We start from the raw sequence: 19,962 nt of genomic DNA, 5'->3' as shown, positions 1-19,962 counted from the left end.
GGCGGAACTGAAAGGGGGGGCTTCTCACACAGACATGCTGGGTGACTTCAGGCAAGCTGCTGCCTCGTCTGGGCCCTTGTTTCCCCACCTAGTTCAGAGGGCTGTGCAGATCCGGATTCCACAGCCAAGAGGCAGGACTCAGTGTCCACACCGGGCAGACAAAGGCGGCGAAGCCAAGAGAGGCAAAGGGACATCTTGGGGTGACATGGCTCTCAGCCAGGATCTCCCCGGCTACAGACAGAGCTCCCCACTCCATTCTGCCCTAGGCATTCCTGCTGAGAGAGGATTTTCTAAAGAAGAGGGTGCTTGTTTCCCCATTGTTCAGAAAAGGAGCCAAAGGCCGGGTCCAACCCCTTCCACCTCCTCACAAACCGCTGACACCAGGGTTACTCGCCAGGGGGAGAGGGGCCAAGTTTCCTGGGGAAAGCCAGCGGCATTCCCCCAGCCAGCAGTGCATGTAGACCTGCAGAGTCCTAGGAGGCTGGAGGGCTCCAGAACCTTCCTCAACCTTGGGGTGCTGGGGCCAACTGACACCAGCTCCATCTGGACCACCAGCTCCAACAGCTCACATCTGCTCACACCAGCTCACACCAGCTTGCATCTGTTCACATCAGTTCACACCAGCTCACACAAGCTCACATCAGCTCACACCAGCTCCACCGGCTCACACCAGCTCCTCCAGCTCACACCAGCTCCACTAGGACCACCAACACCACTAGCTCCACCAGATCCACCAGCTCACACCAGCTCCCACCAGCTCCACTAGGACCATCAGCACAAATAGCTCCACCAGCTCACACAGCTTACATCTGCTCACATCAGCTCACACCAGCTCACACTAGCTCACATCACACCAGCTCACACTAGTTTGCCCCAGCTCCACTAGTTCACACCAGCTCGCACCCGTGAGCCAGAGTCAATTGAATGCATCTCCTCCCATGTCATGTCCAGTGACTTCCTGCTGGAAGCTTAAAACTGGCCATGATAAGAAACATCACGGACGTTGGAAAGTGCTTCAAATTAGAAGGGGTTTTGTTGGTCTGCGTTTTGTTTCCTGGACTGCTGGTGGTCAAACACTCACCACTCCCCCTAAAGCTCCAGAATTCAAGAACCGAAGGCAGCCTCACACCCCTGACATACCTGCCAGGCCTCTCCAGCCTTTCTGACTACCGACTCTGCCAAACGAAGGGGGAGGGTGGGCACTGGTTCCAGAACCAAGGCAGACCTGCCCCTACCCTCCCAGAGCCACTCACAGACCAGCCAAACAGAATGTCCAGTCTCTCTGCTTTCAACTCCGTGGGTGGACCTACTGTGTGCCAGGTGCTGTCCTAGGCCCTGAGATACATTGTGAGCCACACAGCTGAGGCTGTTGCTGCCTGATGGGGGCAGATAGACAAGCCATCTATGAAAAAGTCATACCAACATTTGGAAATGGAAAGTTTATTAAAGTAATGTCATCACAAATAATGCATTGAAACCCTGAGAGATTATAATAAACATAATGCAGAGTAAAGAGGCTGGAGGAATAGTATCTAATGGGAAGAACTACTTCAGAGAGTGTTGTCAGGGGCGCAGAGGAGGTGACACTCAGGTGACTTCTGGCTCACACCCAGGGAAGAGTTTCAGGAGAGGGATGAGCTGGGGCAAAGGCTGGGAGTGGGCGAGAGGGGTCGGGGAGGCAGGCATGGCTGGAGTGAGTACCAGGGCTGCAGGAGAAGTGACCGGGAGGTGAGAGGCATTCTCTGGGGAACCCCGTGGGGTGCAGTGAGGGGCTGCGTGGACCTCCAGGTGTGATGAAAGCCGTGGGATGGTTATAAGCTGGGCACTGACAAGTCCCTTTGCTGAGAGTCCACTGCGTTGCTGGCTGGACCTAAGGGGGCAGGGAAGGAGCCAAGAGACCCACGTGTGGCTAGTGCAGACGTCCAGGTGATGGAGGTGCTGTGGGGATGGAGCGGGCAGGGGTCCAGGTTCGGGACAGACCCTGGAGGAGGAACCACAGGGCCCGCTGCTGGATCAGACGGGGAAGAGATTAAGGAGGATGTGAGTCTTAGAATAGCGTGCAGAGATCCTGGTCCTAACACATCCTGGTCCTGACACACACGGGCCTGGGGCAGGGGCACCGATGGGGGCTGGGGGTCTCCATGCTCAGCTCCCCACCCAGCTCTGCCCTGCACTGCAAGGGGCCTCATGCACCTGTGTGGACTGCAGCCTGCACATCCCCTCCACAGCCACCCCAGCCTCCCCCCACCATCCATTCCTCGGGAGAGCTGGGGAGGGGTCAGCCCCCATCCCAGGGCTTTGCACACTATGGCAGCAGGATGCCCCTCGTCCCATGAGACCCTTGTCCCGTGAGAGGGCGTGGCCCCGAGGAGGCCCAGAGCAGGGTGCTCTGAGATGAAAGGGGCTCAGCTGCCAGGTCTAGAGGGGGGGCTAGAGGTGCCACAGTCCACGGAGGTGAGGGGCCAGGAGCAGGTTGGGGACCGGGAGGCAGCAGAGTTCGGTTCAGACATGTTGACCTGAGGTCACGTGTCCGATCAACCTGCAGAGTTTGGTGGCCTCTGTCTGCACCATGAGGGGGGCATGCAGGAAAATGCTGGAAGGCGGCATCAGCCAGGTTGGAATCTCCCCATCTCATCCTTCATTTCACAAGGGAGGGGTCAGGGGTCAGCAAGGGCAGTGAGTAGCCGAAGGCCACACTGAGGGGGCCAGTGGGCCTTGGTCCACCCCTCCGCCGCTGGCCGCCCTTCCCTGCAGGCCCGCCCTGCTCTCTGAGTGTCCTTCTCAGAGCAGCAAGGGCCTCAAGACATGATCTAAGCTTCACAAGGACCCAGGGGACCGGAGGAGGACAGCATGGAGACAGGCGGGCAGGGGGGCCTCGGCGGTGTCCAGGGAGAGATGAGGGGGGCAGGGATGGTGGAGGGAGGACGTGAGAGAAGGTGACAGAGCCTCAAGGGGCGCAGAGACGCTGCTGGACCGGGGCTTTGGAGACCCCATTCAGTGCACAGAGGGACTCAGGCCTGATCCAGCAACGCTGGCCAAGCAACAACACTGCTCAAACAATGAGGACGTAACAGCCACTGTCTCCCGTGAACCAGGTACAGGGTTACACATTTCCCACCCGATACCTCATTGTACCCACTTTACAGATGGGATAAGCTGGGCTCAGAGAGGCGAGGTGACTTCCCAAGGAAGGCCACACAGCCAATAAGGCAGGAGGAACTCGTCTCTGGCCTGGAAGCCTGGGCTTTCGCACCTCTTGTGCAGGCTCCGCCAGAGGGAGAAAGCGGACAGGTATCTCTCAGGAAACGCGTGGCACGGTGGTGCAGGGCGCAGGCTCTCCCTCTGACAGAGCCCAGACCCTCTGGGTGCCTGCAGGGGACACAGGCAGAATTTCAGCTGCTAATACTGTGCAGACCAGGGGCGGAGCAGAGCAGTGGCTGCCTCCCCCCGGAATGGAACCCCCAGCCGGGCAGAGGCCAAGGCTCTTCTTCAACTCTGAGCGCTCTGAGTCTAGGAAGTACCCGGAAGGGTGAGCACCCCGGAAAACTAGCTGAGGGACGGAGGGAAGGGGCGTGGAGGGGAAGGAGGGGTGACGTGTCTTAGGTTGGGCGTGGCTTCAGGCCGATGGCACCCAGTAGGTACTTCGGAATCAGGTCTGACTGTGTGAAACCAGTCTGGAAACTCCACGGGCTTATTTCTGCTCGTCCCAGTGTTGGCCGCTGAAACATGAGCCGCTTGCCTGAGGCCATTATAAATGATAGAGTTGGGACATCCAGAATTAGGGTGCCCATGATTCTCCCCGATATAACCGACAGTAGGTTTTTACCCTAAAACAGAGTAGCCTTCCTAGCATCATAGAAACAGCTGGCATCTTGGACACTGCTTAACAAACTCTACCTGGAGTATCGATCACTGATGCCAGGGGCTCCCTTTCTTAGACGAGGAAGCCAGGGCTCAGAGAGAAGGACTGACTGTCCCCGGAACCTGCTGCTAACGGCAGAGCTGGCCAAGCCCCTTGATGCCACTCGGCTGCCCGCACACTCCCTGGACGCTGCTCAGCCCGTAAACGGGTTTATGGCTCCATCCTTCAAAACACACTCAAGCGAGGTTTATTACATAATAGAAAACAAAGGTAGTTTGGTAATCTGTTTCCCACTCAGGGAGTTTTATTAAAATGCAATAAATCTCCAGGACAGAGCGTGGCTTTACAGCAAAGGGCAGAGATGTAGGCCTGCCTTTCTGCGGGGACAGGGTCGGGGTGAGGGGGTGCGGAGTGAGTGTGGGAGGTGGGGGTGGAAAGAATGCAGCCTTCTGGCCCCGCCACCACAGGTTCAGCCCCTCCCAGGAGCCACAAGGAACAGGACTTTGCACTCAGCTGGGCCCTGGAGGGCAAGGGGAATGAGAGGCTTTGTGGTGCCAACACTTTGTCAAACACCACTTCCCCTCAGTGTCTGCTAAACCATGCCTTCTACCCCCTGCAGCCTCCCTGTCCACTCTGAATGCTGTAGCCACGTTCCTGTTCTAATCCACAAGCCCCACCACCTAGAGGATACAGTTCAATGCTCTTGGGCTGGCCTACAAGACTGGCCTTGGTCCAACTCCCCCAGGGCCTCGCCAGGGTGCTCTCCCATCCCCCTCTGCCCACCCCACATTTTTGCCACTCCAAACGCCTTAGGGTTCCTCCCGCACCAGGCTGGTAGGCGCCTCTGTGATTTTGCACATACTGTTGTCTCTGTCTAGAACGCCTTTTCCTTTGCCTGACTACCTGGAAAACTCCTATTCGTCCTTCAAAACCCTATCCAGACATCACCTCCTCCGAATTGTCCAGTCATTCTCTCCCATGAGTTCCTTAACAGTAGACAGAATTTGGTCCCTCCTTCAGTCCCTTCCTCTCTGACAAGGTTGGTGTCTCATTCATGGCCAATCCTAAGGCCTGAGGCTCAAGAAAAGTCTACAGGGTTCAATTATATGAAAACGGTCTTGCTGTCTCATGTTCAATCTTGGTGCTCCAGCCAGGTCCTCAACTGATCAGAAACACAGACAAACTCTAGATGCGTTCATGCCCTGTGTGGGCAGCAGAATAAGAAGCCCCCAAGCATGTCCGCCTCCTAAAGCCCAGAGCTTCTGCATATGTCACCTCGGAGCCAGAGGGACTCCAATGTGATTACACTCAGAACTTTGAGATGGAGAGGTTATCTTGAAGTATGCGCATGCACCTCATTGAATCACATGGGTCGTTAAAAGGGAGACCCTTTCCAAGCTATGCGTAGAAAAGGAGGGGAAACAGATGAGTCGGACGAGGCAACACTTGTGGCTTGAAGATGGAGGAAGGGGCAACGAGCCAAGAAAGGCATGGAAACCTCTAGAAACCAGGAAAGGCCAGGGGAAAAAAAAAAAAAAAGCTTTCTCTAAAGTCTCAGGAAAGGAAGTGAGCCCTATTCACATCTTCGGGTTAGCCAGGGAGACCCATGTCAGCCTTCTGCCCTCCAGAACTGTGCCGTAATAAATTTGTGTTGGTTTTGAGCCACGAATTTTGTGGTCATTGGTTACAGCAGCAAGAGAAAGCCAGGGCACCAGCCTGGCTGTTTACATGGGTTCTCCCAGCCCCTGGGCATCACCAGCCTCTGCACCATTGCCACCTGCCTTTTAAAGATGTTTTTTAATGCAGACTGGTTTTTTTTTTTTTAAGTCTTCATTGAATTTGTTACAATATTGTTTCTGTTTTATGCTTTGGTATTTTGGCCACAAGTCAGGTGAGATCTTAGCTCCCCAGCTAGGGATTAAACCCGCACCCTCCACATTGGAGAGTGAAGTCTTAACCCCTGGACTGCCAGACCAGTCCCTGGCCCACTCCCTCGACTGCCTTCCCCCACTTCACTTGCCATCTTCTGCCTAGTGAACCGCTTTTTATCCTTCAGAACCCGTTTTCCAGGTTCCTTTGATGGGACCTCGTGCCCTGGGGCCTGCCGTAGCACCACACGCCCTGAGGCCCAGCCGCACCTCCCCACACACTCATGCACAAGGGCACCGTCTTGGGTTCCCTGCTCGCCCACCAGCTGGCTAGATCGTGGGCGGCAAGTGCCAGTGCTTGGTTGATTCTGAATGTTTGGTGCCAAAGCGGCGCCTGACACATTGTAGCATCTCCGAAAGCAAGTTGCAAGTGACCTGACTGGGGCTTGGGATGGTCAGAGTCGGAGGCCTCCAGCTATTTGTGGAATTTGTTGAACATAAGGTGGCCCCACATTGCTGCCAAAGCTTTACTTTAGCTGGAAGTATATTCGCGCCAGCAACGGAGGCATATTTATCTTATTTTTGTGTACCTAAACAGCTCTTTCATTTCTCTGCCCCCCAATACAATCAGTTACAGCCTCAGAGACAAACCCTCCATACACTCAAGTACATGGCAGAATCCTGATACCCTGTAATCCAACAGACAGGAAAAAAAGTCCCTGTTTAAAATACATCCTAAGAAAATAATCAGAAACGTGGAATAACGAACGTACGAGGCCAAGAACACAGCTTTCTCTACATCTTTAGGTTAGCGAAAACTGAAAATGACGCAGATGTCTAAAAATGAGGATTTGGCTAAATAAATAATATCTCCTTCATCTGAGGCTACATTACACGGCTGCTAAAAACAGTGGTTTTGAGAATATGTGGGAACATAGGAAAATGTTTAATACTGGGATTCAAAGTTTATAAAACGCGTATACGTTTGCATCTTAAAAAGACTGGTGAGAATTTTCATCTCAAACATTAGCATTTGTTATCTCCTAAGGTGACTTAACACAAGGGATTGTTTTTATGGTTCGCTGATGCCATAGTTTCTAAAATTTCTGTGATGAACATGTGTTATCGCTTTTAAAAATAAGATATTTTTAAGAAGAAGCTTCTGGAGAGGAATTTAGCAATATCCTTATTAGTACTATCTTTAATATGTTACTAAACCTTTATATGGCTGAATGGCATTGTAGAGCACCCCGTTATAAGGAAACGTGAGGTGGGTATCACTGAATCCAGGAGCGGTGTTTTGTGGGTTTCAATCCAGCTCAGGAAACCCCTGATACTGAGATGACGGGAAACTCAGTTCCCAAGAAGAGATGAGGAGGGATTATGGGGAGGGTCTGCAAGGGCCCAGAGGAGGGGCCTGACCCAGCCAGGGTTGGGGCTGGGGTGCAGGGCTCGGGAAAGGGGAGGGACCTCTGGGCACAGAGGGGTGGGGGGACAGGAGGCTGCTGCTGAGACCTGGGTGTGGGGGGCTTGTTCCAAGGCCTGTGGGGAGGTACCCCGCCGGATGGACGAAGGTGGGGTCGGGGGAAGAACTCTAGAAGAATCCGCGGTGTCAGCGGCCCCCACAAGATGGTTCTGGTGCAAGTGCCGGCAGCAGCATCAGAGCATTCACTCAGCACACACAGGCTGGCCCTCCCCACGGGGCATCTGTCTCCTGTCTCTCAAAAAAGCATCTGAGATGATCGTTTGGGCCGGGCAGCCACGCTGTGGGCTCACCGAGTTTCAGGGTCGCCTGTGCGGGCCGGGCTCTCATCGGCACCGCGAGGGAAGCCAGGTGCCCCGGTCAGCCATCAGAAAGCTAAATTCGGAGCCCACGCCTGGCTCGTTCGGGGTCGTCCTGCTGAACCCGGGAACCCGTCTGCCTTCCGCTCTGGTCTGCTCTTTCCCTGAGAAGTCTTCTGGAGCCCGGGGAAGGCCTACAGCAGCGGGGTCAGAGGAGCAGGACACGGGAAAGAGAGAGAGAAAACCACAGCAGGCACACGCCTGTGTCAGCGCCTCCCTCGATCCCTATCGGGTCTGCGTCTTGCTTAAATCAAACTCAGGTCTCCATGGTGATGTTAAGCAAACACGCAGAGACTGCTGGGGGGAGGGAGTCATAGCTGGTGGAAAGGCAGCCGGATGCATCAGGGGAAGAGACGGAGGAAGGAAGCCCCCCCTGACACCTCCCAGGTGCCACGCGTTGCACACGCAAGAGCTGTTGTCATCCTCACGTCCAAACCGCGAGGTCTACGCTGTCAGACTCAGGGTATAGACAAGGCCCGGGGTGGGGGTGGGGGGTGCCACAAAGCAGGGAAGGTGCAGAGACAGATGGAATCTGGATCTGTCTGGGGGCACCTACCACCAGGCCTGGAACGCCTGCAGTCAGCCACACAGCAGCCCATCACCATCTAAGACTTTCTCTCTAAAATCAGGCCCGCTCTTCCCACCCACAAACAGCAAGGCTTGCCACCTGTTTAACGATCCCTGTGGACACTCAGCACATCCACCTGTAAGGACATTAACAGCACAGCAGCGCTTTGTCTGCCTGGACATTCAAGGCCCCGAAGACACAGGCTTCGATGCCAGGGACTGCCCGCGGGCTTCCGAAACTCTCTGCACTCAGCCTGGCTCTGCCCACCTCACCCTCAGGACGGTCCAGCTGGAAGGACGTCCCCGTCCCCAGCCATCATCTGTCTCCGCAGGAAAGGACCATGATGCTCGTTTACATTAGTGTGTATCAAGAGGTTATCGTCCGGCTTGATGGCTCAGATCCCCCAAACTCTGCGTCCTCAACACATTACCCCCAAGTTCTCTATATGAAAAAATGGAGAGAGAGAGGGGTATCCTAGGAACATAGAACCCAACCTGGCTCGAAATGGAATGGCATCAACACCCAGTAGTGCTGCAGGGAGGCAGATGCATCTGGAAACCTCAAAGGCAGCTCATCTGGAAAAGAAGGCCTGTACAGTCGCTTCCCAAAGCTTGCTCCCTGGAAAACCAACCCCAGGAAACGCTCAGAGGAGCCAGAGCAAAATAAGACTTAAACTGCATAAAACGTTTAAACAAGTAAAATTAATTGAAGCAAGTAAAAATTAAAATAAAATTTTAAATTAAACAACTTTTTTTTAACGAAAGCTCGTGGGATCAGATGGGATTGGAGAAGTGCCGCGTGACCTTCTCCTGGAGACCCATGGCTGTGTTACAGACTGACGTGTTCTCCTGTGAAGAAGCCTGATCTGGTTTCTTCCACCTGAGTATGTCTGCCTAGCTTATGGCCACACAACGTATATTTTCTGGAAGCATCGATGAGCACCTGTTGTGCTTTTGTGTGTCATTGAGCAAACAAGTCCCTTCATTCCCCTCCCCTCCCCCACTGGTGCTGGGTTTGACTTGCATCAGCCAGTGGAATTTAGCAAATGCGAGTGAACAGAAGCCTTAAGTGTGCTTATAGGGGCGCTTGCCTCTCTCACTCCCCTGTCTGTGCATGGGAAGAAGGGGTCCTGATGGCCTCTGGCCGGTCAGCTGGGGTCCCACACTTATGGACCAGAGCCGAGCCTGCCAACCTCAGCTCAGGGGGAGCAGTCCAGCCATCCCAGCCTACAGTGAACAAACCAGTCACCCCAAGGCGTGAGAAGGGGCCTGCTGTTGCCACTGGGTTTGGGGTGACTTGTTACACAGCATCACTGTCACTGGAGCTGAGGAATAACCCAGCCTATAGAGACACTCTTCTAGAAATCGCATATTTCAAAACATGACTTAGAAGAACACTCTTGGGAGGACACATTCTTAGAGAGTGTTGGGAAAGGATAAATGACAATCATAGGAGCTCAGAACACAGTTAGAGGGTACCCATCTTAACATTCAGGGTCAGGAGAGGACTTGGGCGATTTGCAGCAGAGAGGCAGGGTTGAAGAAGGAACTTAGCAATAGAAAAAAGATGGACACGAAATACAACAGCTAAATCCCAGAGGAGGGGCCTCGAACAGTCAATAAGATACAATACAAGAAAGTACGTTTGATTCCACGAAAAATCAGGTAATTGCAAGATAGGATAACACTGAACTACGCTCTAACGTCCACTTGAATGCAGACATACAAAGTCTGATGATTCCGGAGGCGTGGGGCAGGAGTTGCTCTGCAGAGACTAACAAAGGAAAGGGGAGGGTGGAGACACGGGTGGACACACTCCGCAGCCCAGATGGGGACAGTGGAGCCTGGGGATGGAAACCCTCGCGCTCCACAGAGGGAAGGCGTGGCTCAGCCAGCTAACAGGGCTTCCAGGGCTGCAGGGATGAAGGACCAAAACCGAGGCGCGAGCATTAGTCATGTTTCTAAAGGCAGAACGATGCCATCCGCGCTAATTTGTAAATCACACTAAACCCTAGGACATATTGATTGTGGATAGACACATAACCTGTGCACTTAACGCAGGACACCCCCATGGGGATGACTTCTGGGGTCGGGGATGGCGGGCGTGGGGGAGGTGGAAGGAAGGAGGGGAGAGCTGCTCTGGATCCGAACCTGGAAGAGTGTAGCCAGGTTTTAAGAGATGGAGAGCCCAGGAAGAAAAAGACGGGGAGCCCGTGTTGGGCTAGACTGCGCTCTGCTGCAGTAACAGCTGAAGCCCCAGACTTCAGTGGCTTAAGCCGCATTATTCCTGGTCATGGACCACTGGTTCAGATAAATGACGTGACCCCACAATAACCACACGGGAGGCCCGGGGGAGGGAGAAACGCTTGGATTATTTGGTGAGCATGGGGTTGTCTCTGGCACGTGGGTACTCCGCACAGCTGGCAGCTGGCACACCGCATTCCACACCCACTGTGTCCATTCAAGATTTCAGGATTAAAGTGAAGACAGAGGAAGAGAATCCCCCCTCCCCCTCCCTCTACCCAGTTCAAAGAGCTGACTCATTGGAAAAGACCCTGATGCTAGAAAGATTGAGGGCAGGAGGAGAAGGGGGCAACAGAGGATGACATGGATAGATGGCATCACCGACTCAATGGACATGAGTTTGAGCAAACACAGGGAGATAGTGGAGGACGGAGGAGCCTGGCGTGCTGCAGTCCATGGGGTCACAGAGTCAGACACGACTGAGCAACTGAACAACAATAACAACCCCTAACAAAAGGGTGGGGTTCCACCAAGTCACTCAGAGAAAACTCGAGACCCCAGTATTCCCACTCCAGTATTCCCGAGGTCTCCCGACTAAAAGTCTCGCCCAAGGTCACATGTGGGGGTGGAAGGGCAGGGCCGGCATGGCCTCCACAGCGTCCAGGCAGTGTGTGAACAGGGCCGTGGGCTGGGGCTACACGACAGCAGAGGGAAGCGGACCGTGGAACGTGAGCCAAGGCCCGCCTTCTCCCTGGCTCAGGACCCCCCCAGCCCCTCTCACAACATCTGATGGCATCGGGGCCAGTTCTGTGCTCCTGGCTCCCGCCCTACCTGCTGGGGTGGCCTCAGAGGCCTGAAGGGTCTTCCTGGTCCCGACAGTGTTTCCCAAGGACCACATCACCATACGTCCATCCATGCATCCATCCGTCATCTGTCGATCCGTCTCTCTGTCCACACAGTCATATGTTTATCTGTACATCTGTCCCTCCCTCCATCCATCTATCCATCCATCTGTATATCCATCCACCCATCCACCCATCTATATATCCATCCACCCATCCACCCATCTATATATCCATCCACCCATCCACCCATCTATATATCCATCCACCCATCCACCCATCTATATATCCATCCACTCATCCACCCATCTATATATCCATCCACTCATCTACCCACCCACCCATCTATATATCCATCCACTCATCCATCCATCTATATATCCATCCACCCATCCACCCATCTATATATCCATCCATCCATCCACCCATCTGTATATCCATCCACCCATCCACCCATCTATATATCCATCCACTCATCTACCCATCTATATATCCATCCACCCATCCACTCATCCACCCATCTATATATCCATCCACTCATCTACCCACCCACCCATCTATATATCCATCCACTCATCTACCCACCCACCCATCTATATATCCATCCACTCATCTACCCACCCACCCATCTATATATCCATCCACTCATCTACCCACCCACCCATCTATATATCCATCCACTCATCCACCCATCTGTATATCCATCCACCCATCCACCCATCTATATATCCATCCACCCATCCACCCATCTATATATCCATCCACTCATCCACTCATCCACTCATCCACTCATCTATATATCCATCCACTCATCCACCCATCTATATATCCATCCACCCATCCATCCACCCATCCACCACCCTGTATATCCATCCCTCCATCCACCCATCCACCCACCTGTATATCCATCCATCCATCCACCCATCCACCAGCCTATATATCCATCCATCCATCCACCCATCCACCAGCCTATATATCTATCCATCCATCCACCCATCCACCCACCCATCTGTATATCCATCCACCCATCCACTCATCCACTCATCTATATATCCATCCACTCATCCACCCATCTATATATCCATCCACCCATCCACCCACCCATCTGTATATCCATCCATCCATCCACCCATCCACCCACCCATCTGTACATCCATCCACCCATCCACCCACCTGTATATCCATCCATCCATCCACCCATCCACCCACCCATCTGTATATCCATCCACCCATCCACCCATCTGTATATCCATCCACCCATCCACCCATCTATATATCCGTCCACTCATCCACCCATCTATATATCCATCCACTCATCTACCCACCCACCCATCTATATATCCATCCACTCATCCACCCATCTATATATCCATCCACCCATCCACCCATCTATATATCCATCCACCCATCCACTCATCCACTCATCTATATATCCATCCACTCATCCACCCATCTATATATCCATCCACCCATCCACCCACCCATCTGTATATCCATCCATCCATCCACCCATCCACCCACCCATCTGTATATCCATCCACCCATCCACTCATCTGTATACCCATCCCTCCATCCAACCATCCACCCATCTATATATCCATCCATCCACCCATCCACTCATCCATCTGTATATCCATCCATTCACCCACTCATCTACCCATCTGTATATCCATCCACCCATCCACTCATCTGCATACCCATCCATCCATCTACTCATCTGCATACCCATCCCTCCATCCACCCAACCATCCACATACCCATCCACCCATCCACCCATCTGCATACCCATCCATCCCTCCCTCCATCCACCCACACACCCAATGCCCAACATCACCTTCTGTACCAGATCTGATCTAGGTTCTGGGCATTGGGAGATCATTGCAGCGGACCCCACTGGTCTCCATCCTCAACCTGTGTATGTTCTGGCAACCAGGGGTCGAAGGGGGCACCATACCATACAGGGGACAAACCATACGCAGGGACCCCCCACCCTTCAGGAGAGATGTGGTAGAGTGCCTGGGGGGCTGCGTTTTGCTGAGCAGTGGGGCAGCTTCTTTGAGGAAAAGAGGTTTACACTGAGATGAAATGTCCACGAGGAGCTGGTACCTGAGGGTCAACATCAAGGGCACAGCATGCAAGTTCTACAGAAGGGACGGACTATACACAATGGTCAAGGTTCAGCCAGCAGGCTGGGGCTGGAGACTGAGGAGTGAGGGTGAGAGTGAAAGAGGGGGTAGGGGGCGGGATGGGAGCTGGGCACAGCGTCCCTGCAGGGGGGGCTTGGGAGCTGGTCTGGGTGCCCCCCAGGGGGGGCGCCAGCGGCATGCTGAGCCTCACTCTTGTCAGCCCAGCCCCCGGCTACTCAAAGTGTGGTCCCTGGAGCAGCAGCCTGGCCCGCACCTGGAAACCTGGTGGACACACAGAGCAGGGAAGCCTGAGCACTCCTGCTCTGGAGCGGCCTTCCTGGGGCTGGTCTCCCCTGGGGCACTTCTGAGAGATTCCCACGCTGAGTCCACGTCTGCCAAGGCAGGGTGGTAGTTTTTAAGACCTTTTCAAGTGACTTTCATGTTCCTCCTGCTAAGGACTCACCATCTACACATTTGCTGCTGCTCAGCTCTTGAGGGCTTGCGTCCACCTTGTTGGGAGCATTTATGAGGCCGCCGAGCCCAACTGGCCATTTGGGATCCAGCTTTGGAGACCCCAAACAGGCCTCTCAGCACCCTAGCCTGGGTGGCTGGAAGAAACCTGGGCTCTTGAGACTCTGGGCCCTGCAGCTTCCCAGAGATGCCCAGAGATGCAGGCATGGGCACTCTCCAGGGGGCTACGTACGGATCATTTTGTCCTAGCATTTGTATCTCCAGGACTGTCTATCCTGACCTCAACGTCGTCACAGGTCTGTCGAGGAGGAAATACAAGCTGCACACCAGGCCTTTAGGTGCCCCGTGAGCGCTTATGTTCTTCTTGCCTGCCCCTGCAGGTTTTGGCCCTGCCCACGGAGCTCCCCAGCCTGGGCTCGGACAGGGCGCCAGGATACATGAGTGTCGGCCGTGGTGGCCACCAGGGCGAGCTGGCAGGACCAGACGTGGGCGTGTGTGTGTGCCACGAGCCTCAGGCCTCACAAGGAGAGGGGTCTGGGGGGCAGCAGTGGGGCAAGCTGGGAAGGGCTGCTGGGACCGTCGAGCACGCGGTGTCCGGAGGGGAGGGTGGCCAAGGGAACAGGGACACAGGGTGCCGCTGCGAGAGCCGCCGGGGAGGCCGGATCCGGGCAGGGGCCGCGCAGCTTCATGGCGGATGTGTCCTGAGCTGAGCGGGGGCATCAGAAAGGTGTGTGTGCCTAGGCACTTCAGTCGTGTCCAGCCCTTTGCCACACTACGGACTGTAGCCCACCAGGCCCCTCTGTCCATGGGATTTTCGAGGCAAGAACACCGGAGTGGGTTGCTGTGCCCTCCTCCAGGGGATCTTCCCCACCCAGGGACTGAGCCCTTCTCTCTTAGTCTCCTGCACTGGCAGGCGGATTCTTTACCGCTAGCACCTCCGTTCACATCCAAACCCCCTGAGGCTGCGTGCGACCATATTTGGAACGATGCCTTTGGAGATGTAATGAAGTTACAGAGTTCGAGATGAGCTCACCCTGGATCGCCCGGGTGGGCCCCAAATCCAATCATAAGTGTCCTTATAAGGAACACATGGAGGAGCGACATGGAGGAGGCCGCGTGAAGACGGAGGCAGAGACTGGAGAGATGCGACCGCTAGGAAGGCCCCCGGCTCCCAGCCCCCAGTTCCCAGGAGCTGGAAGAGGGAGGAAGGATCCTCTCCAGTGCCTCCAGAGGGAGGATGGCCCTGCCCGCATCTCCATTTCAGACTCCTGGGCCGTAGGATAGTGGGAGAACATTCTTCTGGTTTTAAGCCCCTAGACCTTGGTCCTTTGCCCCAGCAGTCCAGGGACACTTGCAGAGATTGGACATGTAGGCCAGGGCAGGGTCAGCCGGCTCCTGTAGTTACCATTCACCTCCGGATGGTCCAGGAGGCGAGGTGGACCAGCTCTATGCTTGTCCAACCCCCGAGGCCAATCCGCAGCTTTCTCGGGGAAGGGCTCCCAAGCTCCCCCCAACCCCCAGGCTGAGAGGCCGAGCAGAGAACAGTGCCCACACAGAAGGAAGGGGCAGAGGGCTGGATCCTCAAAACCAGCCAGGGAAACAGGGAGAGACACTCCCGCCATGTGGCCCACAAAAGACAGGACAATTAAACCTGCATCCAGCTTAGATTTCAGAGTCATTTCCAGACTGTAAATACCACATCTGTGAGTAAAAATGCATTTATCACGATTACGCCGGAGAATTCTTGGGAGTCTGGGTGCACGTTCAATAAATGTGTCTTTAATAACCGCACTAAATACGTGTTTGCCAGGCACCAGCACCCCAAACCGCCCTCCATGTGTGCCCTTAACAGCAGACAGAGGGCGGGTGACATTCTGACCAAGGGCCGATGGCAGTCTCTCCTCTTCTAAACAAGCTTGCACGGTCACAACATGGGGGATATGAGCAGGTGATGCTCTCAAGAGAAAACGCGATTAAACCCAGAAACTACTCGCCCTCACTAGGGGTATGGAAACAGCACTGCCTCCCTCTGGGCCAACAGGTTAGCAAGTTCTAGAAAAGCTGTCAGCCCAAAGGTGACCAGGAAGCAGGGCGCTGCCCCACGTGGAATGTTGCGTTCCTCCTGGAAAAGAATTCGGCGTTGCCGCGTGCTAGCCATGAATCTGCTCAGACCGTCTGGCTCAGAAATGGAAAGCAGAAGGGGACGACAGAGGATGAGAAGGCTGGATGGCATCACTGACTCGATGGACGTGAGTCTCAGTGAACTCTGGGAGTTGGTGATGGACAGGGAGGCCTGGCGTGCTGCGGTTCATGGGGTCGCAAAGAGTCGGACACGACAGAGTGACTGAACTGAAGACGCTTCCCAGGAAACAAAGCAGAGAGGAAAGCGACTTGCCGGAATGTCTCATGACCACAGCAGGCCTAGGAGCTCTGTGTACAGCATGAAAGCGTTGGTCGCTCAGGCATGTCCGACTCTTTGCGACCCCATGGACTGCAGCCCACCAGGCTCCTCTGTCCACGGGATTCTCCAGGCAAGAATATACTGCAGTGGGTTGCCATGCCCTTCTCCAGGGGATCATCCCAACAAAGAGACGGAGCCCAGGTCTCCTGCATTGCAGGGAGATTCTTTACCATCTGAGCCACAAGGGAGGCAGGGCTAGGAGTTAGAACAAATAAATCCCAGGGGTGAGTGCACAGCCATAAAAAATAATCACGTGGTCTGTGATACCACACGGAAAAACGGGAAACTCCTTGCATGTGTGAGAGAGAGAAGGTGCGCAGCTTGATTCTACGTCTCACGGTACGGCAGTCTCAGCACAAGAGAGATGAGATAAACACAGAAATCAGGCCTGACAGGTGGGGATGTGGATGAACTTTCTGGAAATGACTGATGCTTCTGCATGTATTTTTAATAAAGGAGAGGAAATGTCTGAGTCTAGAGACTGATGAGAAAAGAATGTGGAAAATTAAAATCTGTTGATTTGCTTCGGAGGAAAACTAAATTTAGACTGAGTGCTGTTCTGGGGATGGTTCGTATGCAGTCTCCCTCGGTCTTCACGATTTCCCATCCAGGGATGTTTCCACTTTACAGGCAAGGAGACAGCAGCTCTTGAGAGGAAAAAGAGCTCCCTGTGGAGACTCTCTGAGGTGGGTGGTTTGTCTTCCTTGAGACAGGTTGGGACTGGAAACCCTTTGCGGCAGAGCTTTCACCTGGACAAACGTCTCCTCGAGCAATAAAATACAAAGAGATATAAGGGACTAAAAACTGCTGCGTGCATGCACCGTTGGAGCAAGTTCTGGACAAGATTCACAAAGACCAAAACCCCAGCTGCCACGTCTGAAGCCATGTTGTTCTTTAGTCGCTCAGTCCTATCCAGACTCTTTGTGACTCCGTGGACTGTAGCCCACCAGGCTCCTCTGTCCTGGAATTCTCTAGGCAAGAGTACTGGAGTGGGGCTGCCATTTCCTTCTCCAGGGGATTTTCCCAACCCAGGGATTGAACCCGCATCTCCTGCATTGCAGGTGGATTCAACCAGGGAAGCCATGTCTGAAAAGCCAGGAGTAAAAAGAGGTTTTCAGGAGCAAAACAGGGTACTGCGCCTGACCTCTGCACTCAACATCACCAACAGGTGGGCAAACCACCTAAGCCAGCCCTCCTGCCCGACCCTCGGACACACCCCTGCCCTCACTCCATTAAGGAACCAGCTTGGCCCCCCACAGGGAGCAAGCAAAGAAACCTGTTACTTGGTCTCACTCCCTCCTGCTGCAGCAGGGACCCCAGTAAAGCCTTGCCTGAATGTGTAGTCTGGCCTCTTGAATTCAGTCGCTGAGTCATATCCCCATGGACTGCAGCACACCAGGCTTCCCTGCCCTTTACTATCTCCCAGAGTTTGCTCAAACTCATGTCCATTGAGTCGATGATGCCATCCAACCATCTCATCCTCTGCTGCCCCCTTCTCCTGCCTTCAGTCTTTCCCAGCATCAGGGTCTTTTCCAATGAGTTCTTCACATCAGGCGGCCAAAGTATTGGAGCTTCAGCTTCAGCATCAGTCCTTCCAAAGATTAAGGAGGCCAGGAACCCTGTTTGGTAACAGCCTGGTTTCCCTATCTGTATATGAAGAATTCTGAGTCTTGAGGCCACAATGGAGGGCTAGCCAAGGTCATTTCCACCCCAACGAAGCCCCCACAAAGCCTTGCCACAAATTTTAACTCCGCCCAGCAACTCTGGGAAGCAGCACAATGATACCAGGAAGGACTGCTGGCTACTCAAGCCACACTCACAATAACCTCAGCTCTTCTGTCCTGGCTTGTGTAGATGCTGCAGGAGCAGACAGAACCGGCTCCCACATTCCAGGGGATTAACAAACATTCATGGAGACCTGGGCTGACAGGCAGGGGCTGCAGACTGAGTTAACTTAGTAGAAGGACTCTGCTTGGAGCTAGAGAGGACACGTGCCTCTCTCTACTTTGCAGCCAAGGGGACCTGTCCTTGGACCATCCACCTGGCAGGGGGGAACCCTCCAGGAGCCGGCCCTTCTCAAGGAGCCTGGCCCCGAAACCAGTCCCCAAATGCGGACCTTCAAAGGGCAACCAATGAGATTTCATTGGAGCTTTAAAACTCACGCCACTCTCTGCTTTCATCCCAAACAATGAACAAACAGCCTTATCTAGCCCCAGAGGAGCATTTCTGAAAGCAGGCTCCTTGCTGAATGAGGTGCTTCAAGGCATGAGACTGAAACGTCCCAACACATAAAGAAGTGGGGGTCCTGGTCCTCAAAGCATCTGTGGCAGGCGCCTTATCTTGAGGCTGGCATGGAATTGGAAAGCAGGCTGGCGAGTCTGGGAGGCAAGTCTGGGGCTGAAAGGCACTGGCTCAGAAAGGCACTTCTGCGGGAAAAGGGAAGGAAAACGCAAAGCTGCCCACTCCCCACATTCGCACCAGGGCGACCACACCCGCACAAGGCCACCCTGCTCCTCATCTGGCAAAGGACACAGCCAACTCAGAGCTCATTTCAGCAACTTGCAGGAGCATCAGGGCAACACCTCGGTGAGAACCAACTAGGAAGCAATTATGAGGCCCCTTCACTAAAAGCAAAGCCAAAGGCCAACAGGAAATCAACTCAAGGTGGCGACATGCATGTCAGGAGTCCTGGTCAGCAGGTTCCTGTGTTTTTAATAGATTTCAAGTAGAAAAAAGAAAGAATTAATTATTACTTGAGAAACATGTCTTGGAAAGCAAAACGGTTCAACATGCAGAGAAAGTGAAAATGTCGAGTGATGCCCGCAGGACATAGCGTCCTCGCCTGAGAAATGCACTGAAACCCCAGCCCGAGACGCTGGGACCTTTCCTTCCCCTTCCAGGGAGCTTGCGTGCTAAGTCACTTCAGTCCCACTCTGTGCCTCCGCTGTCCCTGGGATTCTCCAGGCAAGAACGTGCGAGTGGCTTGCCGTGCCGCAGACACAAATGCAAAGCCGACCATAACCCAGATGACATCTCCAGGCCTCCTCCTCGCCCACCTCCCTGAAACCATCAAAGAGGCAGCCTACCTCTTGGACTGAATTCACATTTCACATAGACAGATAGCGCCCATCGGCAGTGGTGGGTTCTTTATTTTCCAAGCTCTTGGACTGAGCCAGAGAGAAAGAAAGACCCCCGGACCGTGAGGCTAATCGGCGTGTCTGGGGGGACTCCGGGCGCTGTGTCGGAAGCTCAGAGCACAAGCAGAGGAAATTGTGCACTGACCTGAATTCACAAGGCAGCCCCCCTCCCCCCTCCTCCCCCCGGGAAGGACGACAGCAAGGGGAAAGGAGCACAGACACAAAGGGGAGAAAGAAAGACGCCTTCCGACGCCTGTCTGTGCCCAGCCCTGCGTGCGCCGCTGACGGGACTCCTAATTGGCCTTCACCTTCTCCTACACGCATTTTCCAGCGGAAGGGAAGTCGAGAGGCTGCCAACGGGAGGGGGCTGCTCCAGCCCGGCCCCAGGATCCCAGCCCCAGCCTGGAGACGCGCAGGTACAGGAGGAGATGAGGCCCGCCCTCGGGCTGACTTACCGCCACAGAGAACTTTCCAGAACCTTCCCCATGTCTGCGTGGTAATACTTGGTCAGGATCAAGATCACCTGTGATGGCAACAGAGAT

At 54.2% G+C, this 19,962-nt stretch overlaps 1 protein-coding gene across 2 annotated transcripts in view; it reads right to left on the bottom strand.

The window, feature by feature from the left end:
* Positions 1 to 19,962, bottom strand: part of SORCS2 (sortilin related VPS10 domain containing receptor 2) — a 489,434-nt gene that overhangs the window by 284,893 nt on the left and 184,579 nt on the right. For both annotated transcript variants that reach the window (XM_042251675.2, XM_027971238.3), the window contains exon 2: positions 19,876 to 19,943. In XM_042251675.2, the coding sequence (XP_042107609.1) occupies positions 19,876 to 19,943 (68 nt within the window). The remainder of the gene's footprint in view (positions 1 to 19,875; positions 19,944 to 19,962) is intronic.

The sequence above is a fragment of the Ovis aries genome, chromosome 6, assembly GCF_016772045.2.
Source record: "Ovis aries strain OAR_USU_Benz2616 breed Rambouillet chromosome 6, ARS-UI_Ramb_v3.0, whole genome shotgun sequence".
Taxonomy (NCBI): Eukaryota; Metazoa; Chordata; class Mammalia; order Artiodactyla; family Bovidae; genus Ovis; species Ovis aries.
Note: the sequence above shows the minus strand (reverse complement) of the source record. Positions and strands in the feature narration are given on the sequence as shown.